Below are 13,789 nucleotides of genomic sequence, written 5' to 3' on the forward strand. Positions count from 1 at the left end.
CAGATGTTTCCTTTGCTTGCTATTGACGATGCTGACCAAGGATATCTGGATGATGAATAGCATTTAAGCTTTTTGTCACGTCTCTTGTGAGACGTGAAGAGGGGGAATGTAAAACTTTATATTCTGATAAAGTTTTCCCTATTTTGCCAATTGTAGCATTTAAGCTTTTTGTCACGTCTCTTGTAAGACGTGAAGAGGGGGAATGTAAAACTTTATCTTCTGATAAAGTTTTCCCTATTTTGCCAATTGCAGCATTTAAGCTTTTTGTCACGTCTCTTGTGAGACGTGAAGAGGGGGAATGTAAAACTTTATCTTCTGATAAAGTTTTCCCTATTTTGCCAATTGCACAATTAAGCTTGTGTCACGTCTCTTGTGAGACGTGAAGAGGGGGAATTAAAACTTTATCTTCTGATAAAGTTTTCCCTATTTTGCCAAATTGCAGCATTTAAGCTTTATGTCACGTCTCTTGTGAGACGTGAAGAGGGGGAATCAAAACTTTATCTTCTGATAAAGTTTTCCCTATTTTGCCAATTACACTGTTAGCTTGTGTCACGTCTTAAGTTTTCCTTCTTTACTGTTACTTGGTCACGTCTCTGGGGAGACGTGAAGAGAGGGATTTGTCGTAGTAAATATATAATGTTATAGCTTGGTCTGACTAAAATCTTGTGCATGACCCATCTTGTGTTGGGCCTTTGTATTTAATACAATGCACAAGAGACTTCTATCTTGTCAGCCTTATCAGCAGGTGGCTATGGACAACACCCACGCCATAGGTCTCTCAGTTCTTCCAACTCACGAGTTCTTGCTCTGAGGACACACACACACACACACACACACACACACACACACACACACATCATCACTGATAAACACACACACACACACACACACACACACACACACACACACACACACACCACTGATAAACACACACACACACACACACCACTGTTATACACACACGCACACACACACACACACACACATCATCATTGTTAAACACACACACGCACACACACACACAAAAATCCCCTTCTCTTAGGCTGAACATCTGAAGACAGAGAACCCGACTCAGAGCCAATGCAACAGTGACACTAGCCTGGAGGTGACCTCGCCCAACTCATCAGGACCAATCAGAAGATCAGAACTGCTAGATTCAACCTACTTCATTTTATTGTATAAAATGTCAGCACACAATGTTTAGGGGCTCTCTCAGATATCTCCCTACGAGATTGACGAACGGGTCCGTGCACGCGATTCCAGATATCTTTACCTCTGAATAAACTGCCTTATATTATACAATTATCCACCTTGTCCAAAAGTCTCTACTTGGTCTCCGTTCTCCAGTAAACTTGTTTTATCAACACTAGTTATTCTTCTGTTGTTGATATCAGGTAATGTGCAACCTAACCCTGGCCCTGATATGCAATGTCTCCAAACCCCCTCTGATTTTAAATCAAGATCTGGTTTTGGTATTTTTCATTTAAATGTACGCAGCCTGTTGTCAAAAATTGATGGGGTTAGGATTTGGGCTAAATCAACTGATGCTGATGTAATTGTGTTTTCGGAAACCTGGCTCAGCAAGTCTATTTTTGATAAGGATATTTGTATAAGTGGTTACAATGTTTATCGTGCAGATCGGGTTAAGAAAGGTGGGGGGTGTGGCTATATATGTAAAATCTAAATTCCATGTAAGTGTGGCAAAGTCTGAAACTATTTGTAAACAGTTGGAATTTCTTGCTTTGAATATTGAGGTTTCAAAGGGCCTCTCTATAACTGTGATTGGCTGTTATAGACCCCCCTCTGCTCTTGGTGATGCATTTTCTTCTTTGACGACCTTATGTCTAAACTTCTTTACAGTGAAATGATCTTGATTGGTGATCTCAACTGGTGTTGGTTAAAGCCGGTGTCTGATGATTTAAAAATGTTTTGTAATTCTATGAATCTTACCCAGTTGATTAATTCACCCACTCGCCCAAATCTTAAATGCCCTGATAAATCTACCCTGATTGATTTGATATTGACAAATGTTCCACATAAATATTCTGCGGTTGGTGTTTTTTGTAATGATTTAAGTGACCATTGTGCTGTTGTTGCTGTTAGAAATACTAAGGTTCCAAAGACAAATCCACGTTTTATTCGTAAGAGAAATTTGAAGTGTTTTAATGAGCAGGCTTTCTTTCATGATTTGTTTTATTTTGACTGGAGCAAGATTGAGCTTATCCCTGATGTGGAAACTGCCTGGATATTCTTTCATGATGGTTTTTTCCAAATAGTAAACAAACATGCACCAGTCCGCAGGTTCAGGGTTAAAGGGCGGGATAATCCATGGTTTTCTTCTGAGCTGTCTTGTATTATTCACGACCGTAATCTAGCCTGGGCTAAAGCAAGGAAATCTTGTTCTGATGCTGATTGGCTTATTTTTAGGCAGTTAAGAAACAAGTGTTATTTTCTTCTCAGGAAGGCCAAGTCTGAATATTTTATGTCTGTTACCACTGATAACCTGAATGACCCTAGAAAGTTTTGGAATGCTATTAAGTCTATGTCTGGTAACAGTAATGTTAATGAATTACCGTCATGTGTTTTGAAGGACTCTGTTGCTATATATGACAAAACTGAAATGCTGAATTGTTTCAATGAGCACTTTGTATCATCTGGTAGGCTGTTTGATTCAGTGTCCTCTGTCTCTGTACAACCCTGTGTGGATGAACCAGTGTCCTCTGTCTCTGTACAACCCTGTGTGGATGAACCAGTGAGAGCTGGTCAAACTTTTAGTTTTCTGCCATTCTCAGTGCAGGTGGTACATAAAGCCCTGAAATCCTTAGATCAAAGAAAGCCTGCAGGTCCTGATCTTTTGGATCCCTGCTTTTTAAATCTGGCAGCTGATTTCATAGCTGAACCACTTACATATCTGTTCAATCTAACCCTGGAATGTAATGAAATTCCAAAGATCTGGAAATCAGCATTTGTCCTACCACTTTTAAAAGGGGGGAGATCCAACTCTTTTAAATAATTATAGGCCAATCTCAAAGCTGTCACCCCTGGTGAAAATACTTGAAACCCTTGTAAGTGAACAGCTAAAAGAGTTTTTATTTACTAACTCTATTTTATCAATGTATCAATCGGGCTTCAGGAAGAAGCATAGCACAATTACAGCAGCCATGAAGGTTTTAAATGATATCACTGAAGCCCTTGACAAAAAACAGCACTGTGTCTCACTTTTTATTGATCTCTCTAAGGCTTTTGATACAGTTGATCATGCTATACTAAGGCAGAGATTGTTGAGTGTAGGTCTTTCGGAGCATGCAGTTGCATGGTTTGCTAACTATCTGTCTGATAGAACTCAGTGCACTCAATTTGATGGGCTTATGTCTGTTAAATTGTCTGTCCTGAATGGGGTGCCCCAGGGCTCTGTACTTGGTCCTCTCTTATTCACTATTTATATTAATGATTTAGACAAAAATGTCCAAAATGCACAACTTCATTTTTATGCTGATGATACTGTTATTTACTGTTGTGCCTCATCTCTTACAAAAGCTTTCCAGAACTTGCAAACTGCTTTTTATACTGTTCAACATACCTTGTGTCAATTGAAGCTTATCCTCAATACTGACAAAACTAAACTAATGGTGTTTTCTAATGCAAGAAATAGACCTCTGAACCTTTCACCTGTTACTACCTGTCAGGGCAAGGAGATTGAGGTTGTAACCTCATATAAATATCTTGGAATTCTAATTGATGACGGCCTCTCTTTTAAATTGCATATTCAACAACTTACAAAAAAATTGAAGCTGAAATTGGGATTTTATTTTAGGAATAAGGCCTGTTTTTCTTTTGAAGCCAGAAGGAGGCTAGTATCAGCTACATTTATGCCTTTACTAGACTATGGGGATATTTTATATATGAATGCTTCCGCTCAGTGTTTGAGATCAATTGACACTCTTTATCATGGTACTTTGAGATTTATTTTAAACTGCAAAACCCTTACGCACCACTGTACTTTGTATACCAGGGTTGGCTGGCCTTCTCTAGTCACTCGTAGGCTCAGTCACTGGTATACTTTTATTTACAAAGCCATTTTGGGTTTACTACCTTTTTATTTGGGCATTTTTATTGTTCAGAAATGTGGTGGGTACTCTCTTCGTTCACTGGACTTTATCCTGCTAACTGTTCCAAATGTCCGAACTGAATTTGGTAAAAGGTCTTTTATGTACTCTGCGCCATCGTCTTGGAACACCTTACAAAATAATTTTAAACTGGAAGAACTTGTCCCGATTGGTGTTTTTAAATCTCTGATGAAGGATTTTGAGGCTGATTCCCTGACCTGTCAATGTCTTTAATTTGCTGTTTTTGATATTGTTATACTCTTGTGAATTCATGAATGGTTTTTACTAGATTACTTGTAGTTTTTCATGTTGTCTGTCTGTAATTTTTTGTAATGACTTGGTGCTGCCTATCTTGGCCAGGACGCTCTTGAAAAAGAGATTTTAATCTCAATGAGCCCTTCCTGGTTAAATAAAGGTTAAATAAAAAATAAATAAAAAATAAAAAGCATTGAAAAAATGAAGGTGGAATTTGCCATTTTTTAAAATCCATATGCCCTTATCATCAATCAATATTTAGGCAATAAACCATTTGCTTTTCTTAACCATTTGATTGTATGAGTCTGCAAAAATATTTGTTGCATTTTGATGGTGCCTTTTACATGCACTGAAACCCTAAAAAGTGTTTTCACAACACTCTCTTAAAAACACCAATATTCAGATTGAAGAACCACTTTGGGTGTTTCAGAGTACTTCTATTCTGTTTTACAGTTTTTTCCAACTGCTTACACACGTTTTCAAAACTATGTCTCCTTTTTTCAAAACTCTACACACAATTCCCAAAACTGCACACACAACATGCAAAATGCCTCACATCTCCTTCAAAATGTAACACTGCATTCAAAATGCCGTAAACACATGTCAGAATGAAGCATTTGCATCAAATGGCAAACACATCTTTCATAATAGTACATTTTTGGATATACCATGTAAACACTGTTGTTCTAAATCTAAAGCTCTTTGGTCTTTCATAGGCTTATATCTACATTTCAATACAATGTTCTACAGTGAAAGTAATCTGCTAAGAGGGGTAACAAATACACTGTAAACACCAATGCAATGTAGAAACAGAAAATATTTATTAGGCCAAACATTACTGTTGTATACAGTAGCACACAACAAAACCATAAACATATGTAAACCAAAAGTATATTCTTTAGAATACAGTAAAGAACACAATTGTGTGTGTGGGGTCCCGGGGGCAGTCCAGGAATTGGTAGGGGGTGGGCAGTCACCAGTGCTAAGCTACGCTAATCTCTTCTCCGGGCTGGGTCTGGCCACAATACTTTGTCCACATCACAAGATACGTTTTCTCTTGCCAAACATCGAGGGAAGTATCTCCTAGAAACCTTGGACAGAGGCAACCTCTATGTCCCCACATGCGTCCTCCATTGCCTGGAGAAGCGGCATGCGGGCATAGGGTTGGCAATCATACACTTTCCAGCACCAGGCTGAGAATAATTCCTCTATGGGATTTAGAAAAGGTGAATATGAGGGTAGGTACAAAACTACAAATTGTGGATGGGTGGCAAACCAGTTTTGGACCAGAACAGCCCGGTGAAAACTAACATTGTCCCATATAACCACAAATCCAGCAGGCTCCTGATCTGGATCAGGGACAAGCATTGTGTAAATTGCATCCAGAAAAGTGAGCCTATGGCCGGTCTTGTACGGACCCAGTGTGGCATTGTGATGGAGGACCCCGTTTTGAGTGATGGCAGCACACATAGTTATATTACCCCCACGCTGTCCAGGGACATTGGTAATTGCCCTCTGTCCTTTTACATTTCTTCAGCGGCGCCTGGTTTTGGTGAGGTTGAAGCCAACCTCATCCACATAAATAAATCTCCTTCCTTCTCTTCTTTGCCCTCGTCCTCTTCTTCCTCTTCCTCTTCCTCTTCATTTTCCTCTTCCTCCACCTCCTCCTCTTCCAACACTTTGTCTTTGAATTTGTCCTCGTTGTTGTCCCCTGCCTGTCTCCCTCCTACTCCTCCTGCTCTCTGTCCATTGTTGGCATCCATTGTTCAAAACAGGTAATCTGACCTTTGACCTATTTATAGGCCTATACTACAGTAAAGCAGTGATTGGTTAGTGATCAGTTAAGCAATTAGTGTTTGCACATGTGAAGAGTGTGTGTGTGACCTGGTGAATAAGTGTAGCATTTTGAATGGTTGTGTTTGGAAAAGGAAAGCAAGTCACTTCCTGTTAGATTTTTGTGTTTTAGGTAGAGAATTGTTTGTAGTGTTTTGAAAAAAGTGTTTTATGCAATTGACAACTGAGTCAAAGGCTGAGAAATAGCTTATGGTTTTGGAGATTTGGTGTGTAGTTTTGCACTTTGAGTGAGAGGTTTCAAAAATCGTGTGACATGAAAATATTTTGTGTGTAAGCAGTCGGAAAAAACTGTAAAACACTTTCTATGTATCAGAACACTTACATAGAAATCTACATTCAAACCCCCTCCAAACACAGTATCTCAGTCTAGGTGCACTATCCTTCATGGTTTCATTACACAATCATAGTGTTTTGAGTATATTTATTACAGTGTATGATTTAACAGGACAATCCTCCTTTCTCTTTCTCTCTTAAAGACACACACACACACCTCTCACACCATCATCCACAGTGACACTGGAGAGGGCTGTGCTCCTCACACCTTCAGCAAGCTATCACTAGTAGCCCAAAGGCATTACAGACTTCTCCTGACCTGTGGTGTAGTCATCACAGCTGTTGAGGAACCAGCACCAGACCACACTACACTTCAACACCGTCACCCCCATCACCTTGGTTACGTCAATAAATCATGACAGACCATTCTATGGACATCAGGGTTCAACCAACATGCACTATACATTTAAACCTTAAATACATTTTCTCTCTCTTTCACACACACAAAACAGTAATATTCACATGTGCAGTGACTGGATTTTTGATAGCATCAGTAGTGCATATCAAACTGACAGGGCCAAATATTCTGACTGCATGAGCGCTCTTTTTGGCAGGCTAAACTTGGAGTGCATGCCTCCTGCCTCATGCATGCTTATCATCTGATTCCAGATCCGTTTGACAAAAACATGACACTAGATTTGAGTGTGTGTGTGTGTATCTACAGCACAGTACACACAGATGCAACCACCTCCACCCAGCTGTGCTGAACACACTGCCCATGGCACCACACTGCCATTCTCCATCAGCCTGGCATCATACACCCCCTTTTTACCCACAGTGGGACTCCTCATCCCGTGTGTGTGCAACCTGACCTTATACATAATATCATATGCATACTGATCTTCTCAACATTTTATACATGAAGGGAAATATTACTCATATGAAGATAAGCTTTGGTTGAAACGTCATATTCCCTAGCTGTAATCCTAAACTAAATGTCCATGTTCTAAGATCCATGAATGGACTTATTCGTGGAGGCTATTTATTTATTTATTAAGCTTTTCTGACTGCTTGGCTCATGGTCATAGTTACTTGAAAGCAATCATGAATAACATTCAATGTTGTTGTTTTGTAATATTCTGTGTAAAACAGTAAATAGTCCGTTGTTTTATGGCTGCTATAACTTACCAATGAGGCTGATCTGGATAGCAACTCGACAAGTAACATCTAATAAACGACAACAAATTGCATAAATATTACAGGATTATGCTAACAATCAGAGCGAGATATGTCAATGAAACAGAGCGAGAGAGAGAGAGAGATGGGGAGATGCTCATGCAGAAATGATGTTCCACACAGTGCTTGTCTAATTTAAGCTATAGAGTCGCTCTGCTGGAACATATATAGGAGCGAGTGGAATAATGCGCTGTCAGTCACCGGTCCGCGCGCGTCTGGGGCGGGCTCTCTCTCTGCCCGCGCTCTCCAAGACCGCTGAGATGTCTGTGAATATATCAAGAATCTCTCCAGCTGCCGCCCGCTATCCCAAATTACCGGTATTCCTACTTTAGAGTCGTATTTCAGAATTTACATTGCTCTCTTGTTGGTGTCGTTGCTAGGTCGGTTAAACCTGTCCAGTTATGAGTAGCGAAGTCGATTAGTATTATGTAGGATTCCGAAACTGTTATGCATTTGCATTTACCTTGCGCCACGAGCCTGCCGCGTATTGGATTGTGGCGACATCAGTTGGAGCACTGTCCAGGGTGCTGAAAGTCAAGACTCTTTCCCTAAGCGCCCAACAGAGGCAGCTGAGGCGTTCCCGGGTATATGTCTATGCAACTCAAGTCTTGAGATGACGCGGAAAAGGCTGCATTCTGTAGCAGTATGGGGATTCTTCGTGTGGGAAATAGCGGTGTTGCTAAGGTAAGGAAGATGGGCAGCAGCCAAAATTACGCGGCTTGCTTTACTCACACTGATTATTGAAGTTCCCGAACTGTTTGATTAATGTAAAGTGCTTTGAAGGCTCTAAGGATTTGAGTGGTTCGCAAATAGGCTATATGACCCTAAAACTCTGTAAGCGTTCAATAATGATTGGATTTGCCTCTCAAATTTGGGGATTAGGCTACAGGCACAAAGATATAAGCATCATATCAAGTACAAAAGCCTCTAAGAGAGTCATCTATGCATGATGTGTTATCTCGACAAATGTATATGTGGTGATATATTTGATCCTTCCGCGAGGGTTTTTGGCTGTTGCCCAACAAATCAGTCAGAAACGGTATGATCATGATGCACGCGCCCTTTAGATTCGTGATAACTGATCTGTCTGTATTAAATTTAGCTGCCTGCGTATTTCTCAAATCCCCGTATCCCTGGAATTCGATCTGCATGCTCTCTGTGCTGATCTGATCCTGACTAGGATTTCTCTTTTCAGTCTTTCAAGTAACAGGTGCCATTATCGAGAAATCTCATGGAATAGAATTCTGGGCTGAGATCAAAGAAAAAGCCGTTTGAAATACCCAAATAAATTGAACATTTGCATGCAATCCGAATGAGCAGAAATATACATATATATCACCTTATAGGATTGATGGTCATTAACGATAATGGGCTATTGGATGTGAAAGTGAACGTTTTTGCAGACCAAGTTGTAATGTAAGCTTTCTCACATAGAAGCAATCTGTAAAGTGCAATTATGGTCCCAGCCAGCCATTCTCATCTGTTATGTAATATAACATGCTGGAGTGGCAGTGTGTTGGATTTGGTAAAATAGTAAGGCTTTAATATTAAATCTCTCTCTCTCTCGCTCGCTCTCTGGCTCTCTCTCTCTCTCTCAGATACATACACACTTGTCCAATAAACATGATATGAAACATTGATAGATACAACAAAAGCCTTTTTCCTGTTGGTACAACTCAAGCACATACCCAAGTATACTTACTGTCTAGAGAGCAGGTTACACATGATCACCTGCACATGTCTGCTCCACATGTGTTTGCTCAAGCCAAGTGCACTGTTCACATGTGAGTTTGGTTCAGGTGTAACAAGTTTGACAGTCTACCCACATCATAGGGCCATGTCAATTGACATTATGTCAGGCTTGACAAACAGGTATGCTACAGAGTAAACAGTCGGGCCCACTCATCTCTACAAAACACACAGCATGTTGCAATATCTTATTCATTGTAAGCAGGCTGGACTCCCCTTTCAATAGCTACTGTCTCTCTCTAAGGCTATCTCTCACCAACTTCAATACTCTCTTCCCACTTTAATACTCTCTTCGGCTGTCATTCCTTCCCTGAGTCCCTCTCAGCTAAGCACAATACAACTCCACAGAGGTAATGCAATTGCTGCAAAGTCTAATCCCACTCAAGCTGTGCATCACCGCCACCAACACAAGTTATCTCATTCAAAGGCCCCATACATACACCATCGATCATCCTCCATTATTTAAACGACGAGATGCATTATTCATATCTGATGTGTCTGTGGTAGTAATGGTCGTCCACTGACATCCCCCTGTACTGAATTATTGATATCATGTCTGCGTCCCGAATGGCTCCCTAATCGGTCAAAAGTGGTGCACTATTTAGGCTATCGGGTACCATTTGGGACGCAGGCTATGTCTGTTGCCGTGTCCCTGGCTGTCACACACTGCAATGTGCATTGGTTTAGTGTCAGTTCAGAGTCCAAGGAGACCGGAGAGTGTTTTATAGGGTTTATCAATGGTCTGAGTCCCAAATGGCACCCTATTCCCTATATTGTGCACTACTTTTGACCAAGGCCCATAGTGCTCCGGTCAAAAGTAGCACACTATGTAGGGAATAGGGTGCCATTTGGGACTCAGCTTATATGTGTAATTAGAATTCCGAGGGTATATTGGTCAGATGCTTATTCTTGGTTGAGGGGTCTTGGCTTTAATCACTGTTCTTCCTCATCCTTATTACTATGGGCAGCAGCATGGCAGCCAGTCCATGTTGGAGCACTTTACTTTCCCTTGTGGGTTTGGCACTTCACTTGAATGGTGAAGTGCACACTGTGTAGGGCAAGCTATGTACCTGCAAATGAAACATTTATGGGAAAGTCTGTCTATGTTTCGCTGGTCAGATAGATCTTCATCAAGGGAGACATTTCACTTGGGTACCTAGCCTACTGTTTTGCAAAGCTTGCACTGTGATGGGCATTGTGGTCCACAAGGGGTGCTAGCTACAGCATACTCTAGAGCAGTCCCTTATCCTGTACTATGGCATTGTGGAGCAACATGAGCAAACGGTCAGAAACCATTGAAGCGACATCAAACAGGGTTGTAGAGTTGGTGGCAAGGGGAAAGGTGAAGAGGGCAGCGGTAAGCCCTGGTAGGCACCCTTTAGTGGTAGTATTCCACTATAAAGCTGTCTGTCATACCAGGGCTGGGAGAGGAGAGAGAGGTGGCCTGGCGGGCAGCACTGGCAGGAGAAGTAGTGGTTTACATTTTTAGCACTCAAATCAAATCAAATCAAATTGTATTTGTCACACGCGCCGAATACAACAGGTGTAGACCTTACCGTGAAATGCTTTCTTATAAGCCCTTAACCAACAATGCAGTTTTAAGAAAATAGATTTAAGAAAATATCTCCCGAGTGGCGCAGTGGTCTAAGGCACTGTATCGCAGTGCTAGCTGTGCCACAAAGGATCCTGGTTCGAATCCAGGCTCTGTCGTAGCCGGCCGCGACCGGGAGACCCATGGGGTGGCGCACAATTGGCCCAGTGTCATCCAGGATAGGGGAGGGAATGGCCAGCAGGAATGTAGCTCAGTTGGTTGAGCATGGCATTTGCAACGCCAGGGTTGTGGGTTCAATTCCCACGGGGGGCCAGTAAAAAAAAATAGAGATATATCAAAAAGAATAATGTATGCACTCACTAACTGTAAGTTGCTCTGGATAAGAGCGTCTGCTAAATGACTAAAATGTAAAATATTTACTAAGTAAACTAAAGTACAAAATGTAAAAATAAAGGTAATAACAACAAGGCTATATACACTCTTGTACTTTTGCGGGTTTCCTGACAACTCGACAAGACTTGACAAGAAAGGGATGTTTGAATAGCATGTCTCACATATCTCTCTGCTCTGCTGGAAGTTCGCCATGTCTAGTAAGACTTGTCTATTTTTTCCTGCTTCTCAAAGTTTAATGACCTCCATTTGGGCTCTTTAGGATCTGTTTTTTTTATCCATGTCATTGCTGGACTGCTTACAAAATGGCAGTCTGAGGGAGATGATGTTACACAGCAGACTGGAGTATTGTAAGGGGGATTTTTAGAAAGTAGAGCTTTTAATATTTCACTGTAGATTTCATGCTTGGACTCATTCGTGTCCCCCTGTAGACGTTTAGGCGTGCAGTCACTATATTTTGGGGAGTAATATCATTCATGTACACCAGTGTTTCCCAAACCTCTCCTGGAGTCAGCCTTCTCCCAGCCACTTCCACTTATTTAATTTATTCCACAACTGGAACCTGATTCAACTAATCAAAGGCTACTAGTACTGAAACACATCAAATACGTATAGCTACATGGCTCTGTGTACCCGAGGAGAGGTTTGGGAAACACTGATAAACACAAACATAGGCTTCTTCAGCCCAGCCTAGTGAGCCATTAACTTAGAACAAAGAGTTCAAATCTCCAAATCCTGTGTTGGACAATCTGACATGAATGTCACCAGAACCCATGTGGTGTATGCATCTATTGTGTGTCTATCCGCCCTCACTGGGACACACACACACACACACACACACACACACACACACACACACACACACACACACACACACACACACACACACACACACACACACGTTTGTATATATCCTCCTGGGTTTAGTTTAACATACGTTGTTTTACATGCACTGCTGTTCTGTACGTGCCTGCCCTGTGGGGATTACTAAATGATCTTCGAGGTAAACAGCGAGCGTTCCCACGCCCCACCGGGCATTACCGTGCCAACCAGCGGGTGGCACACGCAGGCGGGCTACAGCACGCAGAGAGAGCACACTGGAGGAAACCTATTTAAACTGTAATATATGGTAATGATAATATGCTTATTCATCCAAAGCGATTTATAGTTCAACACGTAGTTATATTTATACATGTGTCCAATGCAGGAATCAAACCTCATAGGGAGAGCACACTGGTGGGAGCCTGTTAAAACTATAATATCATAATATCATATAATCTGGTCGTTTAGCAGACGTTTTTACGCAAATGTGATTAGCAGTTTAACATGTAATTATGTTTAGTGTCCCATGCAGGAAATCAAACCAAATCACAACTTTGGTTTTGCAAACGAACACCATGCTCAGCCAAATATACTGAGGTCATTAAGAAACACCTTCTTGACTGCTGTCACTCAACTTAATCTTCTCTCCTTTTACTAGTTAGCACAGACAGTTAAGGCCCTGTGTTGGGAGTGAGATGTGCTGTTGTTAGTGGTGGGGGTGTTTTGAGAGGTCAGGTATCTATTGTGCTGTAGTGCGCAACCCCCCTCTCTCTCTCTCTCTCTCTCTCTCTCTCTCTCTCTCTCTCTCTCTCTCTCTCTCTCTCTCTCTCTCTCTCTCCCTCCCCCCTCTCTCTCTCTCTTGCTCTCTTGCTGTCTCTCGCTCTTCAGTGAATCTCAGCATTCAGGGCATTATAGTGATCTTCCTTCCGATGAATTTAGAGTTTTTAATTAATCAGATCTGCTAGGTTGATGCTATTGAACGTGTAGATGGATGGATGGTTGGACGGATGAACTGACTGACTGTGGTGTTATTTATTTTATAGGATGGTTATTGTTTATATGACGTCTTCATGGATTGAGGACTCAAGACAAACACGGACTGTTGATTCTAGCAACAAAAACAGTATAATCATTGTTTGTTTGAGAGTACATTTACCATGCTCTAGCTGATAAGAACATCATGTATTGGAGGATCTCTTCTAACAAAGCTTTGACCAATGGTATTATTGTACAGTAATGTGTTGTTGGCTGGAGGATACCTTTAACCATTTAACCCCTATTTGGTGTAAAATTCTAAGAGCGTAAATGTCAGAGCAACCCTTGGGAACTCTGGAATTGGAGTCAATTATCTGGAATCTCTTTGGCTACGTTTACAAAGGCAGCCCAATTCCGGTCTTTTTTTCAACCTCTCCCTGACCCAGTCTGTAATAACGACATGTTTCAAGCAAAATACTATAGTCATTGTGCCCAAGAACGCCAAGGTAACCTATCTAAATAACAATCTCCCCATAGCACTCACATCTGTAGCCATGAAATGCTTTAATCGGCTGGT

At 41.3% G+C, this 13,789-nt stretch overlaps 1 protein-coding gene across 1 annotated transcript in view; it reads left to right on the forward strand.

The window, feature by feature from the left end:
* Positions 1-7,934: 7,934 nt before the first annotated feature.
* The window catches only part of LOC123485755 (glycine receptor subunit alpha-3-like), a gene marked incomplete at its 3' end in the record, with an annotated part of 75,691 nt that continues 69,836 nt past the window's right edge, over positions 7,935-13,789 (forward strand). Inside the window, exon 1 of the mRNA XM_045216884.1 lies at positions 7,935-8,408. Coding sequence (XP_045072819.1) covers positions 8,338-8,408 — 71 coding nt within the window. The remainder of the gene's footprint in view (positions 8,409-13,789) is intronic.

The sequence above is a fragment of the Coregonus clupeaformis genome, unplaced genomic scaffold, assembly GCF_020615455.1.
Source record: "Coregonus clupeaformis isolate EN_2021a unplaced genomic scaffold, ASM2061545v1 scaf0840, whole genome shotgun sequence".
NCBI lineage: Eukaryota > Metazoa > Chordata > Actinopteri > Salmoniformes > Salmonidae > Coregonus > Coregonus clupeaformis.